Source organism: Asparagus officinalis, chromosome 8 (genome assembly GCF_001876935.1).
Source record: "Asparagus officinalis chromosome 8, Aspof.V1, whole genome shotgun sequence".
Taxonomy (NCBI): domain Eukaryota; kingdom Viridiplantae; phylum Streptophyta; class Magnoliopsida; order Asparagales; family Asparagaceae; genus Asparagus; species Asparagus officinalis.
In genome coordinates, this window is record NC_033801.1 from 68,678,433 (window position 1) to 68,701,478 (window position 23,046).

The following is a 23,046-nucleotide window of genomic DNA, read 5'->3' on the forward strand; positions in this document are numbered from 1 at the left end:
AATTCGTGTCGGTCACTCTTAGATTTTGATTTTGTAAAACAAAGGAAGGAGAGAAAGAGAGAGATGAGTTTATCTAGGGAAGAAGGTTAATTTTAGAAGTTTGTATTTATTGGGGAAATACAATATAAAGATTGAGGGCATTGTACAGATTGAGTTTAAAAATAAGTGGGTTGAAGTACATTAGGTTTGTGAGTATTCATAAAATTTTAAATAAGTTGGAGCAAAATTTTGGGTTAATAGACAGAAACCCTAAAAATTAAAACCAAATATATCACCAACCCATTACAATCATTCGCCCACTTCTCTCTCTCCGTCGTCTCCTTTTCTCTCTCGCCCTATTTGGAAGATGAATAAGGAAACAGAATGAAAGGAAGATTAAGGCTCCGTTTGGATACCATGATGTTTTTACCAAAAACAAAAAACTATGCGTTTGGAAACCATGATGTTTTTTAAGCTAAACCATCCTCAAACCAAAAACACAACACTTATTTGAAAACACCTTTTACGTGTTTTAAGTTTGGTGTTTTGGTTTTCAATTTGAGGAGGTGTTAATATAATATCTAACATAATATATTAAATATAATTAATATATAGTTATTATCAACATACTTATTATATTATACTATATTATCTTATAATTAATCAAATATATTAGTAATATTTATTAAATAATATAAATAAATAATAATTAAAATATCATATGAAATAATATAATAATATAAAAATAATATATTCATAATATAATAATATTGATTTATATCATAAATTATTATAGTATTATTAATAAACTCTAACATATTAGAAACTATAATATATTATATAATATTAAAACATTTGTAATATATGAATTTATTAATAATATAGCAGTAATAAAATAATATTAACATTATTAATTATATTATATTATATTAATAATAGTATAATATTATATTAATAATAGTATAATATTATACTAATAATAATAATAAAATAATATTATTTTAAAAATATTATATAATATATAACAATAACAAATTGATATACCAAAATAATTAAGTATATAATTATTTGAACGTAATATGTAATATTTATAATATAATAATAATTATAAAATAACATAACTCATTAAAGTATAATATAAAAATATTAATATATTATATTATACTAATACTGTATGATTATATTATAATGTAAACTAAATATTATAACATTTTATTTATAATATATTTTATTATAATTAATGTATAATATATTAATAATATGTTTAATACTAATATTGTAATAGATCAAACTAATGTTGATAAAAACACTTAACATGATGTTTTGAAAATATTTTAAGAAAAAATATAACACCATAATATTTTTTTTACAAAAATACAACAAGACAAACAAAATGGTATCCTTTTTCTTTACCCTCCAATTTGAAGCTAAAATTTTAGCCCTCCTCTACCCTCCATCCAAGCACACCATCTCTCTCTCGCGTCCCCGTCTCTCTCTCTCTCTCTCTCTCTCTCTCTCTCTTTCTCCGAATCTCAAATCAATCCAATCTATCCATCGTAGTCTTGAACCTGGAACCCTAGCAATCTGATCAACTTTCATCTCAGATCGAAGCAAGCCCTAGCGATCTTCTTAACTGCCTCCGTTAACAGAGTAAATTCTCAACAAGAAAACCCTAAACCCTAAAATTTGCCCAATTTACGCCCTCATTTCATTATGTTTTGGCCAGATCTTAGAAGTGAGAGGGTCTCTGATCCTTCATCTTCATCATCTCGAGGTCGTAGCTGCTCGAGTTCTGAGGCCTTCATTATCTCGAGGTCGTAGCTGCTCGAGTGCTAAGGCCGTCGCTGTTCGCATCGCCGTTGACCCCTGTCAAACTCAGTGAAGTCTTGCGTCGCCATCACTACTATTTTAGGTAATTATTCTATAAATTACATTTTGGGGCTTTTGATTTCGTGATGATTTGAGTAATGGAAGAGGAATTAATGAAATTTTATAATTTGGGTCTTTTGATTTTGTTTTATTTTCCTAGAATTTTCGTTTAATTTCATCATTTACTTGATTTTTCAGGATTGCAGTTTAGGTCATGTTACTAGAAAACTTAGGGCTAGAAATAGATTGGAGATTTCGATTGAGTGATTCGAGTCCACTAGTAGCTTCTAGTTGTGGCAATCTGACGTGCACCTTTCATGCACTAATTATAGTTGTTGACGGTGCATTTTCTTAGTTTCATATCCCGTCATTGCATTTTTTGGGGTTAATTTCTTGGTAATTTCACATGTTTCAGTTGTCCATTATTTTGTTGCCATGTTTTAATTTATTTTAGAAGAGATAAATTTTCTCACATATGATTCAGTCGAGTCATATTATCGTCATCATCATCATCTATTAAACTATAGATGATTGTACTTGAGCAGGTGAACTGATAGTAAACCTATAGATTCACCTATTAATAGTTTCACTTCAAATCCTAAATTAACATAGGGTGATTGATCCATTAATCAATTGCTCGTTCTATTGAGAATAAAAGATTACTTAGATTAACTCATTGGTCAGCTAACATATTTTGCCAAAGTATTGATACTCCGAGTTGCAAGCTCAAACCCAACGTGTTCCTTTTTCAAGAAGACTTGCACCTCCAATTGGTTATATAAAAAAGCAACTAATATTTACATAGATGGGAAAATATAAGGATATAGGGATAAGGATAAATTGAAATTTTGCATCAGGTTTTTACTATAGGTTGATTCAGTGTTTTCAATGCGTGAGGAGCAATGCAGGGCGCAAAGTCAGTTTACACGCACATGCGCAAGGCTCAATGCGATGAGCGTGCCCGAGCGAAGCGAGGCGCACTCCAGACCATAAAATTTTTGAAGATATACAAGATGCATGAAAAAAATATATATATTCGTGAAGTTTCACATAGAAAATGCCAATGACTCAATAAATAAAATATATACTACCAAATCATAAGATAAAGTTTTAATCATTGAAGCAAATCAAGTTATCCATCAAAACAAAGCAACTAAGCAGCTATAACACTTAAGGAGTTCACTAACATCAAGCAAAGCAAGCATTCTAATAAAACAAAGTAAATAAGTAGCAAAATAATAGCCTAATGACTCTAATCATCCTTATTAACATCATCATCATCCCCTTCAAGGGGAATATCCTCCTCTTCAGTGTCCTCATCATTAAGCTCCTCTTCATCTTCCGACTCAGAAACTGGCTCCCTCCTCGACGATGAACCAATACCACTCAAAGATCCTCGAAACCTACTACTAGTCAGTCTTAGATATATAACATCATCTTCTACAGCTCCCATCGCATCTCTTACGACACCATATGTAAGGTTGTTCTTGCCCTCCACCAAGTCATTCTCTGCATTTTTACCTTCACCGAACTATCCTAATAACCACTCATTGCTTTCATCTATATCAGCCAACTTAATCGGATCAATAGAATCTCAGCAGTCAAATATCTCCTTCAAAGCCTTGTTGTACTTGCAACAAACTAGATCTTGCAACCTTTTATGATCCAATCTATTTCTCTTCTTGGTATGTATCTGTAATTTATACAAATCAATCAAATCAATATCTATATATCTAAGAGAATTAAATCTATTTTTTTGAATATAATAAAACTAATCAAACTCGTAGCACTACACCAATAAGCTTGAACAATTTTAAGAATCATGACTGATATGTAATTATGTATTAATAAGAAGCAAGCAATTAGTTCATAATATCATGACTATATACATTGATATCAAGCCAAAGAAAAAAACAGTTAACAGTCAAGAGCGATAATAATAAAAAAGCTTAATAAAGAACTAACAACTAAGAAGAGTAAGTTAGTTAACATTTAATCTCTCTTTGTAAGTTAGTTAACAATAAAATCAAATCAAGTTTAGAACTTTAGAAGAGTGAACTTATTTCTTTAAGTCGTGAAGTCTATAACTAATTCATCAATTTCCATTCTCTCTTAACAATTAACAGTCAAGACTCGAGACAAATAATAATTAACAGTCAAGATTTTAAGTTTAGTTGCAAACTTGCAAATGAACAGGGAAAACAACAAGAAGGGCGAAGAGAGATGCAAAACGAAAAGAAAAAAAAGAAAAGGACCGAAAATATCGTTGAGAAGAAAAAAAAAGGAAACCAAAAGAAAACAAACAGAAAGGAACATAGGAACTTACCTGCTGCTTGTCGTCGCTGATCGCAGTCGCCGAGAGCTGCTTGTCGTCGTTGATTGCACCATGTTGTCGTCGATTGCAGCTCGCTGTCGCCCGTCGCCGCTCATCTTTGTTGCTTGTTGCTGCCGAGTGGAGACCATAAGGAGAAATCGGGAGAAAGAATGGGAGAAGGAAGCCACAGAACCCTAAAATCACTTTTTTGGTTTTAGGTTTAAGTGGGAAGCGGGTTTGTACTTAATAACCCACTGTAAAAAGCTGAGATTCTCCCCTGTTAGCAAGGCGTACGCCTTGCCGACGCCCGCAGGTGCTGCAGGGCACTCCTCTGGTGAGCGCCCGCGCAAGCATAGTGTCCCGCACTTGCTGTGGGGCGCTACAGCATGACGCGGAGCGAGGCGCTCGCCCGATAGCGCCTTTAAAAACACTGGGTTGATCGTTATATGCTGAAAGACTCTGATGTAGTATATCTAACATGCAGTTGATATGTTTGATAGTGTCAATTATCCTTTAATTGAACAATATGTTTGTTTTATTGGAGAGAGTTTTGTACAAGATTTATATCTCTACAAAATGAATATCATTTTCTGTTGTTGTTATGAGTTTAGCTATGCTAGTTTAATGAGTATATGAAGCACAAAAACTTCCACTTCCAAATTGAAGCCATAAATTATATTCTCTTTGAGTGAAATTATCTATCTATTAGTGTGTGTATGCGTACTAAAACAATTACCAATATTTACAAGAATGACAAGTGAGACTTGTCTTCAATCTTACTTTGTAAATAATATCTATCTTATCAACTATTAAACTTGCATTTTGAGCTTTCATGCCATTGCACCGATAACAAACTATTCATATAGTAAGCAAGTACATATACAAGAACCATTTCCACTTGCTTGCCAAATTTCTCTAGCACTTTTCTTCTATTATTAGAATACTAACCTAGCCTTTCCATTTATTCAACTATTATTTGTGTTGTACAATTTTACCAAAGAACAACTATTTATTTTCAAAATTATAACTTTACGACGAGAAAAGTTTAACATGTGGGAAGTTACTTTTTGAACCTTCATATGGAAACCTTGAATCAGGGGTTGTATTCTCGCCAGCCAACTTTCATATGAAAAACTAGTTACAAATCTGTTACTAATCTTCAGGTATAGACTTGAGGTACAGACTTGTCACAAATACATCCGTTAAATACTTAAAATAAAATAACTTTATTAAGCTCAACTCATTCCATGTTTTTCTTCCCATGTTAGTTGACTAAATCATAGCTACAAATTTGTTTTACTTTCTTAGAAAATGTTTAACAATAAAACTTAGCTAATTGGTGATTAGGAATTTCATAGTTTCCTTGAGATGGTAATAGATGCTGCTTGATACGGGTGTATCTTCTTCCTTACTTCGGGAGCTTAGCGATCCTCATGGGAGCTTAGCGATCCTAATGAGAGCTTGGGGATAGACGATTCTCAGGATAACTTGAGAATAGAAGCATGAGCGGAGTCGTCGAAGGCGGCAAAAGTGGTCAAAAGCAGGAAAATAGCAAAACTTAGAAAAACTAGCATTTGGTTTCTGGCCGGTCGACCAGAAATGTGTACGCTACAGGCGAGAGTCGTGTGTTCTGGCCGATCAATCGGGATCCATCATCGGTCAACCGATTGGTCGATCGAAATCAGCATCGGTCGACCGATATCAGAAAATCCTGCAGGGTTAAAAACCCTTGCTCTAGCTGACTGACCGGACCAAGCAGGTCGGTCGATCGGATTGTGTTTTCTGGGTTGACCTGGACACTGCTTGACGCAGATTCCAAGTTCTATTGGACTTGGTTATTTACGAGATTGACATCCACATTGTTAGACATATAAATAGGTATTGTTTAGGGTTTCTAAACATCAGATTAGATTTTAAAGAGAATAGGGAGATTGTTCTTTATTCTAGAGAAATTGTAAGGAAAGATTTTGTAATCTTTTATTCTTCATAATCTAGAGAAGATATTTTTCTTCGTTAATTGAATTGTCTTGTGTGTTCCTGCTATTTTTCTCATCTGCACCTTTGATAATTTCGCGATCAAAGGTACTCGTTCGGCGACTTGTATCAAGTTGGTATCAAAGCGATCAGATCCTGTGAAGGGGTGTCCTATACATGGTCCTTACTCGATCGCGATACAAGAAGCTAAATGAGATCCTTATTTCTTTGGAAGAGGTCTAAAAATCAAGGAAGAAGATGACAGATAACGACAACTCAGGGAGGCTTGATGCATTGGAAAAACAGATCGAAACAATCGGGTCGACTCTCACACAACTCGTCGATCTTATCCATGGAGGGAACAAAAAGGGAAAATCTTCAAAGTCTAAGAAAAAACCTGTAGAGTCCGGTAGGAAAAGTGAAAATTCAGATTTCGATGAGGAGGTCGAGACCGTCAGAGTTGTTCCACATCAAGGGGGTAAAGGTCTACCAAAATTTAAATATTGATTTCAGAATAGAGATTCCTGTTTATGATGGGAGTATTAACGTCGAAAGGCCTGATAATTGGATCGAGCGTATGGAGATTTATTTTACTCTCTATGGCCATTCGTTAAAAGAGAAGATCTTTTTTGTGACATTGAAGCTTTCAAGGCACGCGTTGACGTGGTGAAAATCCTATTGCAAGCAGGAGAAAAAAGTGGTGTCGTGGAACAAGTTCAAGGAGTTGTTAAAAAATAGTTTTATCCGGTGGGATTCCTTGAAGAGCGTTGATACAAGTAGTACGGTTTGTGTCAAAAATTCAATCAAACCTTTTAAGAATACACGACTGAGTTTTAATAACAAACGATGGTCCTCAACATTGTGACGGAGGAGTACTCGGTTTTTATGAAGTATATGACGGGTTTGAACGAATACATCCGGAAGGAGATGAAGCTATTCACGATTGAGTCGATTACAGAGGCGAGCGTGAAGGCTATTGTCATTGAGGGCAAGCACAAGAAAGATAACGAGATAAAAGGGGATGTTAAATAAGCGGGGGCAAGTCTAGTGGCTCCCAACCTAAGAAGGAGAAGAAGGGTCACCTAGGGAAGACAAGATTGACTTATAATCATTACAAACAGTCAGGGCACGTAGCTGATCGATGCTGGGAGAAGTATCCTCATTTGAAATCGAAAAGGTTAAAGGAGGAGAAAAAGGCATACGTCATGGCACAGGATCCGAAGGAAGTCCTCAGGATGACAGAGCCCAACGACAGTATTAACTTTATGGTAGGGAAACAGACCGCGAAGGAAGATGAAGACACCTAGGGAGTAGCTCTTTGTTCTTAAGTTGCAGGTGAAGATTAGCTTGGTTGATACCATCGTTGATATAAGGAGACAAGAATTTGATATCCGAGACATTGGTTCAGAAGCTAGGTCTGAAGATGGTCAAACATCCGAAGCTCTATCCTTTAGAGTAGATTCAGAAGAAGTCAGGGTTGACTGTGATCAATCAATGCACTTCCAGAGTTACACTCTATGAGTCGTATATTGATAAGGTCACGTGTGACGTCGTTCCATTGGATGTGTGTCAGGTTATACTGGGCAATCCTTATTTATGGGATAGGTACGTGGTCTACGATAGGCGGCCCAGAAGTATACGTTCACCAAGGATGTTGAACAGTTCATATTTCGTTCGACATCTCTTTCGTAGGAGATGAGTTTGGTGATGGTGACTCAGGCAAAAAGATTAGTGAATGCAAGCAAGAAGTTTGTTTTATTGTTCATTAGGCCTTATGAGGAGCAGCTGAGTAAAGTATGCTTGACTACCTTGAGCAAGTTTCAGGAGGGAGATCTTGACAAGTTGAAGGTCAAGTATACATATTTGTTTTTGGAGATCACTGGGCTACCGCCGAGACGGAGTGTGGAGCAAGAGATTATGTTGACGGGAGAGAGTTCTTTGCTGAATATAGGCATCTACCGCACATTCGTACAGTAGTCCGAGGATGTCAAGAAACAAGTTCAGGAACTTCTGAAGACGGGAGTGATAGTGTTTAGTTCACCTTGTAGGTTGCTAGTGTTGTTGGTGCCCAAGAAAGATAGAGACTGACGCATATGCGTGGATTACCGGACGCTCAACAAGATAACGGTCAAAAATTATTGCCCACTACCACGGATCGATGATCTTATGGATCAATTGGAAGGAGCGAGGTTCTTCACAAAGTTGGATCTTAAGTCTGGTTACCATCAGGTGAGGATTCAGAAGGGTGACACTTGGAAGACTGCGTTCAAGACCAAGCAGGATCTGTTCGAGTGGTTGGTGATGCCGCTTGGGTTATGCAACGCTCCAGCGACCTTTATAAGGCTCATGAATGATTTGTTACGATCTTTTATAAAGGAATTGTGATAGTTTACCTTGATATCTTTGTGTACAACAGGACATGGGAGGAGCACATTGTTCATGTAGAGAAGGTTTTTAAAGTGCTACGGAACGGACAGCTGAAGCTCAACGGGAAGAAGAGCGAATTTAGGAAGGATGAGCTAGTGTATCTCGGCTTCATCGTGGGGAAGGGCCAGCGGAGGATAGACCCAAGCAAGATGGAGGTGATCACGAAGTGGCCGACGTCTAGGACAATAACGGAGGTGAGAAGCTTCATAGGGGCTTGTCAATATTTGCGCAGGTTCATTCAACATTTTTCTACTTGTGCGACACATTTACATGGCCTTACGAAGGTGAATGTTCAGTTTGAGTGGGGGCGGATGCATAAGGAGGTTTTTCAGATACTGAAGAAGAAGATCTCGGAGGCACCGGTATTAGTGTTGCCTAATTTACAGAGGACCTTCGAGATAGAGACTGACGCTTCTAGTTATGCTATGGGCGCTGTGTTGACATAAGATGGGAAGCCGGTAGAATACCATTCTAAGATATTTACAGGTGCTATTTTGAACTATCCTACCCACGATAAGGAGTTTTATGCACTCTATTAGGTGATCAAGCATTAGAGGGTGTATTTGTTGGGTTATGAAGTGGTTGTGCACTCAGATCACAAGCCATTGGAGTTTTTACATGCTCAGACGAAGCTGCAGCATGTACGAACACAACACATGAAGTAGATGTCTTATTTGATAGCGTTCAACATCATCATTAGGTACAAAAAGGGGCGACGAACAAGTTGGTCGATATGTTATCTCGATCGTCAGTTAAAGCTTTATTGGTGGTGACACATATTCAGCTCTTGGTTTCTTTAGAGTATGTACATATGTACACATCCTGCAGTGATTTTGACAGTGTGTTCAAGCAGGCGAAGGCTGGTCGAAGGGGGAGTATGAGATTGGAGCAGATGGTTTGTTGTATCGTGGGACGTTACTTTGCATTCCGGAGGATGGCGATCGATTGCAGTGGATTCGAGAGGCACATACATCACGTGTGCAAGGTCATTTTGGGATTCAGAAGACATTTTTCAATCTACGACGCTATGTCTTTTGATCGTTTGTTGTATCGTGGGACGTCACTTTGCATTCCGGAGGATGGCGATCGATTGCAGTGGATTCGAGAGGCACATACATCACGTGTGCAAGGTTATTTTGGGATTCAGAAGACGCTTTTCAATCTACGACGCTGTCTTTTGATCGAAGATGTTAGAGGATGTTACCAAGTATGTTGGGGGTGTAAGCTATGTTGTATTTTGAAGCCTTCTAATAGGAAGCGAGGATTGTATCTATCATTACCAGTGTCTTCTAGACCGTGGGAGAGTATTTCTATGGATTTCTTAGGAGGGTTGTTAACGACCAAGCGCGAGCATGATTACTTGTACGTTGTAGTGCAGCAAGATGGTGATTTTGATTCCTTGTAAGAAGACTGTGACGAGAGCGGGTGCAGCGTAATTATTCTTTGAACATGTGTGGAAGCACTTTGGGTTGTCGAGTTCGATTATTTCGGATCGGGATAGCTGGTTTCTTGGGTACTTTTGGGATTCTTTGTGGAGTTTGATGGACACTAAATTAAAGAAGGGCACGACCTTTCATCTACAAATAGACGGGCAAACAGCAGTAGTCAATCGGACTATGGTTCACATGATTGCGGGGGTATAATTCCAGGCATCCTAAGACTTGGGATGAAAGCTTATCATACATTCAGTTTGCTTTCAACAGGGCTATTCATGGATCTTCGGGAAAGTCACCGTTTGAGACGTATTATGGGTTTTTACCTCCAAGTCTGTTCGACTTAGTATTCTCTAGTGAAGCTACGACCAACGGCAAAGAAGGGAGCGAAAGACAACATGTTCAAAGATTTGTAGAGAAGATTTCACAGATTCACGCTACGGTTAAAACTTAGTTGAAGAAGTCACAAGCAAAGTACAAGGAAAAACATGATCAATATCGAGTTTCTTGTAATTTTGGCAAATATGACATGGTGTGGCTGAAGTTAAGGAGCGACTAAAAGGAGAAGGGAAGAAGTTGAAGTCTATACGATATGATCTGTTTTGGATTCTTGATCAGATTGGTGACAACACCTTCAAGCTTGATTTGTCACCTTACTTAGTCATGTATTCGGTGATTAATGTCGAATACTTGAAGTTGTTTGAGCCTACATTGTTAGATGATGAGGGTGAGGACAAAGTGATCTTACCGCACGTTGAAGACTTGTGGTTTGATAGAGAAGAGCCGCTGAAAGAGGATTGTATTTTGGAGCGAAATGTGACTACGACGAGATGCGGGACGAAGGAGTCGTTTCTGATCGGACGTCAAGGTCAGGTTCCTAGCAAGACTAGGTAATTCAATAAGGAAGGAGAGGCTCGCGAGTACCCTCAGCTGAAGTTCATACTTGAACGAGACTTCAAGTTCCTAAAGGGGAGCCATAATACGAGTGTATCTTTTTCCTTACTTTGGGAGCTTAGCGATCCTCATGAGAGCTTGAGGATAGACGATTCTCAGGGTAGTTTGAGAATAGAAGCGTGGACGGAGTCGTCGAAGGCGGCAAAAGCGGTTAAAAGGAGGAAAATAGCAAAACTCAGAAAAACTAGCATTTGGGCTCTGGCTGGTCGACCGCATGATCAGCGTCAATCATTGTTTTAAATATCCCTGACATGGCCCGATATATCCCCCGATATATCCTTTTACAGGGCTTGCCGCAATAGATATGATCTTTAAATATCCTTCACCGTTTTTTGGCTATTTTGAGTGATAAATCCCCGATATGACCGATATATTAGCCGATATGTGGACCGATATATCTTTTTATATAGCTTGTTGCAAAATAATATGCCGTGTTTGGAATTTTTGGGCGAGATATCAAGATTTTCCCATTATATCAAATGACATTTTGCCCTAAAAAAAGCAGATCGAATGTTACAATGTTGCTTTGCACTTTTGTTTGTTTTAGAAGGTTGATTAGTGATCCTAAACATATATTATTCCTATTTTGTATGCTTAAATTTCATTACATATGTTGAGATTATAGTTTAATGTATTATACTATGTATGCAAATATTCATTATGACATTCCGATATTTACCCCATATCCCTGATATTTCCCCGATATCCGCAATCCGATATGAATTTTGGCCATCCGATATTTCCCCAATATCCGATATTTAAAACCTTGGTGTCGATCGATCGGAAACGTGCACGCTACTGGCGAGAGTTGTGTGTTCTGACCTGTCGACCAGGATTCATCATCGGTCGATCGATTGGTCGACCGAAATCAGCATCGGTCGACCGATATCAGAAAATCTTGCAGTGTTAAAAACCCTCGCTCCGGTCGGTCGACCGGACCAAGCAGGTCGGTGGACCAGATCGCGTTTCCTGGGTTGACCTGGACTCTACTTAACGCAGATTCCAAGTTCTATTGGGCTTGGTTATTTACGAGATTGTCATCCACGTTGATAGACATATAAATAGGGATTGTTTAGGGTTTCTAAACATCAGATTGGATTTTAAAGAAAATAGGGAGATTGTTCTTTATTCTATAGAGATTGTGAGGAGAGATTTTGTAATGTTTTATTCTTCATAATCTAGAAAATGTATTTTCCTTCGCCAATTGAATTGTCTTGTGTGTTCCTGCTGTTTTCTTCTCATCCACACCTTTGATAATTCTACGATCAAATGTGCTTGCTCGGTGACTCAAATCACTGCTGGACCAAAATTTAATTGGGATGCAGAAGAGGATCCAAACCCCGATGTTGTCAATTTTTACAAGATGTTGAGAGATGCTGAGGAACCATTATGGCCGGGCTGTGGACAATGTACCATACTTTTAGCTGTCTCAGAGCTACTCAATTTGAAATTTGAGTTCAACACGTCAGAGCTATTATGACCGAATGATGTCAATTATTGAAAGTATGTTGCCAAAGAGTGAAAAGTTAGCTGAAAGCGTTTATGCTTCCAAGAATATAGTAAAGGGAAAAATTGCAAAATACACCATTTTTATGAAATATATAGCGAAATAGACCACTTTAAAAAATAATTAGCAAAATAGACCTATTTTTGGCCAACAGGTTAAAAAGAGGTCTATTTTGCAAAACAGCTCAGAAAACATACGGGACTAGTAGTCCCGTATGTTTTAATCACAGATTAGTGAAATTTTCTACTCAGAAAACATACGGGACTACTAGTCCTGTATGTTTTCTGAGACACTAATCCGTGATTAGTTGACTCTAAACATATGTGACTAGTAGTCCTGTATGTTTTCTGAGCCTTGTTTTTCAAAATCGACCTTTTTTTTTTCAAAAGGTCTATTTTGCTAATTATTTTTTAAAGTGGTCTATTTCGCTATATATTTCATAAAAATGGTCTATTTTGCAAATTTTCCCTATAGTAAAAGGGTTGGGATTGGGGTCTGAAAAGATACATGCTTGTCCGAATGATTGTATGTTGTAAAAGGGAGTTTCCTTCGGTGCATTCTGGACATAGTGCTACTGGTATTGATATTTTATTTGATTTACTATGCTCTTTACTATAAACATTAACAAAATAAATTACTTTTGTAGCTAGAGAAGATGGCTTCAAGGGGGGTTCTTCAAGGCATTCTACATTTAGTGCTACTTGTATTTACATATTTACTTTTGTGTGGTGAGTTATTCATATATGTATTTGCTTTACTAGAAAGACTAACAATATAAATTACTTTGTAGTAGGAGATCGTGACACAGATGGAAACCCTTCAACACATTCTAGAGATAGCACTCAAAGATAGCACTGAGGACCCTCCTGAGGTTAGGAAAAGAGGTTGTCTTATATTGGTTCCTCCTCCACAGAACCCTGATGACCGACCATTATTGATAATTGTGGGTGACTATACACACACACACACGTGTGTGTACATACACATATATATATATCTGTATATATACATATATACGTCTATATATATACATGTATGCGTGTATATATATACATATATATGTCTATATATACATATATACATGTGCGTGTGTGTGCATATATATAGTAAAGATCCTATAAACTTAAGTGGTTTGGAGCACTTGTCCACCAAACTTTTTATCCCTTCATTATGTTTTGAGATTTGTGCTACACATCAATGCTATCTTTGAGATTTGTGCATTCATTTGTATTATATGGTAGCACAAATCTCAATGCAAAATCAATGGATAAAAAAGTTGGTGGACAAATGGCTCCTATCCACTTAAGTTTATAGGAGCTTTAATATATATACACGGATCTCTAGGTATCATCAATGGATAGAAATTTTGGTGGATGGTCCACTTAAGTTGGCATAAGTTTCTCTCTCTCTCTCTCTCTCTCTCTCTCTCTCTATATATATATATATATATATATATAATATATGCAATTCCTTTCTTTGAATCATGTGTTGGATTTTGATTTTGTCTTCAGCATACAGTATTGGGAAGACTTTGTCTATATGCTTTCCAACATATGTTATAGTTAAGTAGAATTTAAGCTGTTAGTTTAAAGTTCCATGCTCTGTGAACATCCTGCTACATTTCAATATAACAATGCAACATTTCACTATGGCCTTGTTTAAGGAGGTTCAGGGGCTGATTGTTTCCACAGATTGAGTTATTTAGACAAATAAGTTATTTCTAACATTAGTGTTGAGATTTTTTTTTCTCCCTCTCACAAACTGATGAAGTTAGCAGCTGATCTTACTATATTGTCAATAGATTGGTTATTCAATTGTTGATTGAGTTTGTGTATCAGGAAGTCAATGATATACACAATGGCCCACAATTGTGGCTCAGAAAGTCCACATTACTATACTTGAAGTTGTTACTTGCAACAAAATCAGAAGAATTGCATGTGTCCCCTACATAACATTCCAATCTTAATTATATAAATGCTGAACATAAGCAATGGTAGGGTCTCTCTGGCATTAGTTGAACCACTTCTACCATCACATACACAGATCATAACTTAATTGCAGCAATGAAAACATCTGTTTTAGTTAGTTCAGTAGTCTAACTTACAAGTCATCTCCCATGTCATACATATGACATAAACACAAGGTAACAAGTGACTAACATCAAACTGCAAACAAAAAACACCAACATCATTTTCTATCTACAATCTGATCTATCCGCAAGTCATCTACAATCTCCTGGACAAGTACACCAGATGCCTAGTCAAGTTCATGAGAGTGAATACATTAACAAAAGAAGAGTATGTGTTGAGATTCTTCAGCTTCCTGTTCAGCTTCACTACTCTCCCCTTCACTGCCTCTTGATGGTTGCTTTGTGTATTACTTCGGTTTTGCTTGTTTAAAGATTGTGTTCTTAGCCTTGTTTGTCAATTTTGATTTTGAGCCTATATTTTGCTTTTGTGTTGGTGATAAGCTGAAGAGTGAATTATCATTACAAAATTCTAATTTAATAAAATTATGCTCATGCCTTATGCTAATGTCCGCTTGTCAGTTGTGTAGCTATTCTTTGAATTATTTTGTTTCCAGTATTGTTAAGATTCATGGTTGCAGGTGTTGTGTGCATTGTGGTAGTCTTAATAACTATTTTATTTGATTTTGTAGAGCTTTCGATGGGTGTGATCATAACCCAAAGATTATCAGTTGCATTATTAGAATGTACTTGCCGGAAGCCATGCCGACATGGAAAAAGTATCCGGAGGAGTGGAAAGAAGTCTGCTACAAAGAATTCGAGGTAAAAGACTGCACACTTTTTACTATTTCGTCTTTGGACTCAATCTTAATTTTACTATATGGATCATTTATTCACTTTGGTGTTATGATTTGTTTATAGTGTAGCAAATTTCTGTTGTTCTTCTTATCCAACATATGGCTTTTGTTTCTTAAAAATCACTTCATTTCTGAGTTCATTCAACCAACAAAAACTAGTTTTGACTGCATCATGTGTGTTATTCATTATCTCACAGATCATAAAATGATGAGCTCAGCTAGTGCATAACTTAATAGCTTGTTTATATTTTCGGAAATATTATAAGTTTAGGTCATTTAAGTCTGTTAGGGCGAGAAAGGTGCTTCATGCAATTGCTCAAACCCGATATTCAGACATGCTCTCTAAATTACAACTGAGAGCCACCAAGAAGCTAGGAAAGGAAAAATTAGAGCACCGAGAAGCTAGGAAAGGACAAATTAGAGCGGAAGGGGGGTGAACTGAGCATTGGATGAGGCAGGATTACTAGGACAAGTTGTGTGATATGTGGGCAGATAAGAACCAGCAAAAGCGCTCGAAAGTGGCATTCGAAATTCGTAATTAATCAGAAGAGGATAAAGCGTACCGTAGTTGCGGGTCTGTTAGTGTTAATGTGCACAAGAAACGGATGGTAAGTATAGTTAAAATATTGTCTTGATAAATATAAAATTGCATCTAAAGTCATACTTTTTATTTATTAGCTTAATTTTGTAGAGGCTGTTGAATTAGGCAGAAATCCCACTCTGAAAGAGGTTTTTGATAGGACACAAATCGAAGAAGACGGATACCTTTGTTTGTCTAAGATCTAAATCTGTTAGTGTAAGCAAGGTTTTAAATAGCGGTTATCGGGGATTTATCGGACGGCCAAAATCCTTATCGGATAGCGGAAATCGGGGATATATCGGGGATAAGTAGTATTTATTGGAGTAATATACTGGATGATGTATATATATAATATGATAACTAAAAAATGTAATCTAACCATACTTAATGAAATATAAACATACCAAAATATAAATCATCATGTTTAGAATCACTAACCAATTATAGAAAGCAAAACTTGCATCTTGACTGCACGATGAAACTATTCGATTGCATAGCCTTACTTATCGGCCGATAATCCCGATAAAAAAACCTTACTTATCGGCCGATAAGTACCGATAACGCCGATAACTCCCCGATAACTTGCCAAAAACGATAACCGATTAAAAATCCAAGTTATCCTATCGGAGAGCTCCCAAATCCGATAACTCGGCCGATAATATCGATTATCGGCCGATATTTAAAACAGTGAGTGTAAGTACCATGAAACTAAATGTTCATCTTTCATTCTCAAAGGTTGCTTCTTTGTTTCTTATGATAATCAATCAAAGTATAATTTATTGTAGGGGTGGTTGGGTTCTGATATTTAGCTCTAGTTATAGCTATATATGCATAGTTAAAGTTTTTGGCTTTCATCAAAGATGATAAAATGGTGATTTGAAGACAGTATGTATTTATAGCTTTTACATTCTGACGAGAACATACTAGAATCATAAATCTGTGTTAAAAGACATAGAGCCATACTCCTTAGATTTGAGAACATGAGCCAAGACCAAATACATCTAAAAACTTGTTCATTTATTTTAGTGGCTATAAGCTAGTTTTTGCAAGTTATTGAGTGAAAGTAAATGGGATTTTACTTGATCAACCTTAGACTCTAAGCCATTTCAGACTGGCATCATGGTAACTTTTCACAAGTTGTTCGCTAGATGATTTTATTTATAGTGCATTAATGTTAGTATATAAAATACGTAGTGATACCACACTTACAGGTCTATTTGATCATGAATTTTGAATCCTGTGATTTCTTCATGCAAGCTGTCCATGTATAGATCCAGATTATACATTGTTGCCTTCATCATCAATGAACCTTACTGTTTAGGGAATTTAAGGAGAGAGATCACCTTTACATGGTTGGTATCATGTAATGATTGTGTACTAAGTATTAAATTTTGAACTTGAGAGATCATATATGTAACGAAGTGAGTAGTAGCTTTTCCTAATTTCTACCTAAGCTAGAAATTGTGGTGGCTTACAAAAGTAACATGCTATTTTTTCCTTCCCTTTACTTGCGACTAACCAATTTTATACTCAATTCCATCATTATGTATCCTGCGTTATTCCGTTACGGAGAGGAGAATTTTTTCTGCTAAGAATGTCGAAATAAGTTTTGCTTTAGCTGTAGAACCAATTAAGCACTTGTCCTCATCATGTTTATGTAATATATACAAAGTGAACTGTCATGCCTACTGTTGTCTTGATCGAGTCTTGTTCAAGTTAATCTTTTCCCCACCAACTGGGGCTATGTTTTTTTAATGCTACATCTTGGCAGATGGAATCAGTATTTTGTTACATAATGATAATACTCATGAGAATACTTTCTGTTTTCTTTATTTTCGTGGGTCTGTTTCATGCATGAAATGAACTCAGGTTTATCTAAATCCCTCTTACTAGCGATATGAAAGAAAAAAAATATAGAAAGAGAAACAAACTCATACTGTATGGGCAGAGTCTGTGCCTTCAATCTTGTTTGCTATATTTTCCAAAACTGCAAGCCTCGAATGTTTTTTGTGAAATTTTCCAAAATTATTGCATAGAATCTGATCAGTTGTAAATTTAATTTTTTAATTACTTGAATACATTAATGTCTATTGTAGGAAGCATATGATCAAACAATTCGAGAGACGTGTATGGGGATGATATTTCGTCACAAAGATTTTCAAGCATGGTTGTCAGCTTAAGGCTGTGTGCAAAAAGGCCATACATATGGTTTGGGTGGAAGTGTCAACTCTCAATCAGTACTTGGTGGTACGAACTATCATGATTTTGAGACACCCATCTCTTCTAATGCTTCACAGATCGAGATTGATGATGTGTTTATGACGAAATTGCAAGAAATGGTAGTTAAAGTTGCAACGGAAGTCGCAACAAAGTTCTACATGCAAATTCGTCAGGAAGAGAAATCCACTTCATAACCTTCTATATCTATTCCACCATCGAGAATACCGCCATTAGTAAATTAAATATTCTTTATAGAAAGCTTTTTCTTGTTAATCTATTCTTTATAGAACAATATAAAATCTCTGTTTGGGGATGTGTTTCAAGTTCGGAATCATAACCTCTACTTTGAACAGATATATATGCTACTCTTAAATCTGTGTATTAGTCTCACAATTGAGTTTTTTTGAAATTAAAGCTGATCCAAATAGGAGAATTAGATCTAACTGAATTTTCTATTCATGTTTAAGGTACTACTAGTTTTTCAAGAGCTAGAACATAGCAAGCTGATGGCGAGGAAGACAAATTTGATGGTGAATGAATGATTTTTGTGTTTTTCGGATGTAGGGTTGCAACTAGGAGTGATTCTACAGGAAGGAATGCTAAAGAGAATAAGATTGTTGGAAACGCTACCCTTGTACTCTACTGATTTGTGTTATAACTTGCTTTTTATTTCACTAATAGTATATGTACACAATATGTCTTTTTCTTTGGAGTTTCAACATGGGAGAACCGTAAACTGGTCCATGTTTTGTGTTTTGATGGTGTAAGTTGTAAAGAATTTTCAGTTGACTATCATCTTATAAAAGTGATTAGGATCTTTTATTGCTAATGTGTGACAGGTTTTTGTCTTGAATGGTTATAACCTCTATTGTAATGAAATTTTGAACATGATATTTTGCGATGGATTTGTAGCGGAAGATTCATCGCAATTGATGTCTAATAGCAAAGGTAGCTGCAACAGACTTCTGTGTAGAATTTCGTCACAGTTCCATCAACGATGAAATTTTGTTGCTAATGCTAGTCGTAAATAGTTAGCCACAAAATTTTGGAATCACTATCTGCGATAGAAAATGCCCTTGCTTTTCCGTCGCTGATTGTAGAAATAGTAGCAGATTCATTTTCCATCGCAATAGGTGGGGCTTTAGTGATGGGGGATAAACGGTGGAGTATCAGTGACAGAATTATCATTCTCAAGGAGACGGAACCATCTAGATTGATAGATTCTAGAAATTTCATTAGTAGTAGTAGGTTATGATAGAAATTCAAATATATATATATCTCACGAGTGGCACGTGCGCCAACAACCTATATCTTAAGTCCATTTTGAGTCTCTAATCTGAAGTCACTTTTTAACAGATCTCAAATTAAGCTACAATAGTAAATACCATAGCCTAGTTTTTATTTTCAATATTCGATTCATAATATAGTATTTCAGAAATGTAATTACATCTTCATTTGCTCCAGAAATATTGAACTAATATCAAGTTATCGAGCAAATGTTGATGGCAATAGGTTAGGTACAATTTTTTAAAACTTTAGGCTAGTTAAGTGTAATTTTTAAAAACTTTAGGGTATCTAAATGAATTTTTAAAAAGTATATAAGTGTAATAAGTGAAGGTGTGTAAGTTTAAAAAACTTGGGGGGGTATACAAAAGCTACAAAAAACAAGTGAGGATATATAAGTGCAAAGTGGGGAAAACTAGAAGGTATTTAAGTGCAATTAAGCCTACAAAGTTATTAAGCTAATCGAGTATTATCCACAAACTGCAAATCATTATACAATTGCGGCTAAATATTTATATTTCTTGTAAAAAGGTGCAAAATCACCAGGTTCTGTAATGAATTAAATACTGACTTACATTTGAGAATATATTGCATGCCTACATAAAATACAAATATATCAAAATGAATGTGATGTCCGAGTGTTTAGTCTCACAGTGGTTGGTGAATATTTGAGTAGTTTAAATACTAAAACCAAAGATTTAAATGTAGCATCATTTAGTTGATTTTGATGCGTTAGACTGGGCCCGTTTGTTTCATTTTTTTTGAAGGAGAAAGTTAGAGGAAAGCTGCTAAATCTGACAAAAACTGTCAGTTTTGGCAGGCTTTCCCCTTCCCATTTTTGCAAACAAACAGCCCCTAATGGGTATCATATGTCATATGAGAGGATTCCCTCATATACAATGATGTGGCACAATCTCTACCAAGTGAATAAAGTAGGAGAGAGAATGTCTCATAAATACACTTGGTGGAGATTGTGTCACATCATTGTATATGAGAGAATCCTCTCATATGACATATGATACCCATTAATCTCTTATTTGAATGCCAAACTAAATTTTAAGAAACACAAGAATATTTAAGAGAAGCCCAAAAGACTTAAACAAATTAAATGCAAGAGAAATAAAAGCTCACAAAGTCCATCTCTCAATGAATCAATGGTGTAGATTATTTTGAAAGATCCTATAATTATCAGTGTTACTTAGGGCCTAAACTAAATCTTATGGTTGTGAGGGTTACTTTGGGGCCAAGACAAATCTAGGGTTGTGAGAGATTTTGTTATCTATAAATAAAGGAGTAGAGTGGGAGTTTAAGAGTGAAAATTTTATAAATTTTTTGGAGCGGAGGGCTTTTAATCAGGTCTTTCAAATTGTAAACTTTTAGGTTCATATTAATAAAAAAAATTTATTCCTCTTTTTCAATTTTATTTCTTCTATTTTGTTGATGAAGATGAAGATGAAGATTTGCTTTCAAGGGTTAAACTCTTTGCAATGTAAATTTTTATTTTTCTCTTTTATTTTTTTATTTTAGAAATTCATGTTTTTTATGATTTTATTTTCTTTTCATTTTTATGTAGGTAGATTAGATTTATTTCATGCATTGTAGTGTAGAGTTACTTTCACGCTCTTTTATTATTTTGTTATTTTACATAATTTATTTTCTTGTATTTTTCTTTCATAGCGTAAATTTACTTTTATGCTCATTTATTTTTGTTAGTTAAATTTTCTTTATGCTCATAGTTTAGATCTTGATTTCCTTATTCTTGTTCTCATTTATGTAGTTAGTTTTTATTTTTCTTATTTCTTTCTTAGTTTTTATTTTTCTTATTTTTTTCTTTTATACTCTCTAGTCTAATTTTATTTCTTTGTTTTTATTTTGTAAAACGAGTAAGTAAATCTTATAGGAATTTTAAAATTGTATGAAACTAGTTTAATTTCTTTTATGATTTGTCGATTGTTCTCTTATACGTAATCATGTTTAGGATAATCAACTAGAGAACTAATTGGTTGAAGAAGAATTTGGTAATTCGTACTTATCTTGAGTGATTTGATATGTTATGCTTATGAATTTTAGAATTACATTTAGTTGCTTGTTCTTTTCATGAATGAGAATTTTGTTTGGATGATAATTTGATAGGTTATATCTTCCTTAAGTGGTTTTATAGTCTATGCTTAGTAAATCTAAAGTAAAATGTGATAAAAAGAGAGTAGTTCATAAATCTTAAATAAATATAACTAATGGATTCAATGCTAGATTCCTACATTCTCTGCTTAATTCCCCCCATCTTTTGCTTGTTTTAATTTTTCCTCTTTTCGATTACTTTCTCTTCTTCATTTTATTCTTTTCTATTGTTTTTATTTCTCCTCCTTGTTTATCATTTTATTCTTTTTTGTTCAAAATGATGGGAAAATACAGGCAAACAGAGGAACACCAATTATAATCTTCCCTAATAGAGGGGTCGTTTTGTTTCCAAGAAGTATCCACAGAAATGCTTATACCCAATCTATTTTATTATTTATTTATTTTTGGTGCAAGAAATCTCTAATCAAGCTTTTAAAGTTCAACAGATTCAAGGCAACGAAAAGATACATATATTTAAGGAACCAAAGCATTTGACAAAGAGATTATATAGGTTAATTGGGATAATCCACAAAAAAAAAAAAACAACATATTTCGATCCCTAGAAAATAAAGGAATGAAATGGAATGTGGAACTACAGTCTTTCAAAGTATTTTTCTTAGAACTAAATAAGAATCAAACCGCCATCATCATCCGCACAAACTCCTCGTAGTTCACTTGACCATCTCCATCCACGTCGGCCTCTCTAATCATCTGCTCGACTTCTTCATCAGTCAATTTCTCACCCAGGTTGATCATAACATTCCTTAGCTACAAAACATAGAGAAAATATAACAATATTTAACACGTTTAACAAAAATCAAATAAAAGTTGATCTGCATAAAAACACCAACTAATTCTTTCGGGGAATTTTCTTTACTATTATTATTTATATATGAACCAAGACCAGAAGAGTTTTACCGACCAAGGCTTTTTTTTTCCTCTAAAGAAAATCAGTAATTATAAATTTTATACTCTACCAGATGTGTAATAACAAAACATATATATATATAGTAATCTCTAGTGTAGTGTTCAACGTAGCCTATGGTAATCACCTCACTAGCCGAGATGTAACCATTCTGGTCCTTGTCGAAGACCTTGAAAGCTTCTTTCAATTCCTCTTCAGCATCGGTCTCCTGATAACAGTCACGGCGAGGCGCTAAAATATAAGTCACCTATCAATGTAACTGTAGTTCGTTTGCATCAAGGAAAAGAACGGGTTAGTACCTTCATTTTTCTGGCCATCAGGTTCAAGAACTCCCCAAATTCTATGGTGCCGTTACCATCAACATCAACCTCACTGATCATGTCCTGTAATTCCTCTTCAGTTGGATTCTGACCAAGGGATCGGATGACTGTGCCAAGTTCTTCCAAAGTAATGCAACCTATTATACAAATTTCAGGGTTTAGGATTTAAGTGAAAATAAATATATACGAGGCAATAAACATATGAAACGTTAATATAATTTCTAAAAACTGTGAAAAATCCTAATATATACCTAAAAAAAGCAACTAGTTTTCATAAGCTCTATAATAAAACATTAGCAGGAGAATGATTTGTCTAAGG

At 35.4% G+C, this 23,046-nt stretch overlaps 1 protein-coding gene and 1 long non-coding RNA gene across 6 annotated transcripts in view; one reads left to right on the top strand and one right to left on the bottom strand.

Moving 5' to 3' along the window:
* LOC109851534 lies at positions 1,417-18,909 on the top strand. 5 transcript variants are annotated; one of them, XR_002249879.1, is made up of 6 exons: positions 1,422-1,629; positions 1,706-1,891; positions 13,248-13,328; positions 15,116-15,245; positions 17,957-18,107; positions 18,548-18,909. It is a non-coding gene; the product is annotated as an uncharacterized LOC109851534 (long non-coding RNA). The 5 variants fall into 5 exon arrangements; XR_002249877.1 differs by having other exon boundaries at positions 1,417-1,629; positions 13,248-13,341; positions 17,957-18,909; XR_002249878.1 differs by having other exon boundaries at positions 1,418-1,629; positions 13,251-13,328; positions 17,957-18,909.
* The window catches only part of LOC109820246 (calmodulin-1-like), a 3,248-nt gene continuing 2,105 nt past the window's right edge, over positions 21,904-23,046 (bottom strand). The window contains exons 2-4 of the mRNA XM_020386369.1: positions 22,707-22,864; positions 22,535-22,615; positions 21,904-22,250 (exon numbers count right to left, since the gene is read on the bottom strand). Of these exons, the coding sequence (XP_020241958.1) occupies positions 22,116-22,250; positions 22,535-22,615; positions 22,707-22,864 (374 nt within the window). The 3' untranslated portion in view covers positions 21,904-22,115. The remainder of the gene's footprint in view (positions 22,251-22,534; positions 22,616-22,706; positions 22,865-23,046) is intronic.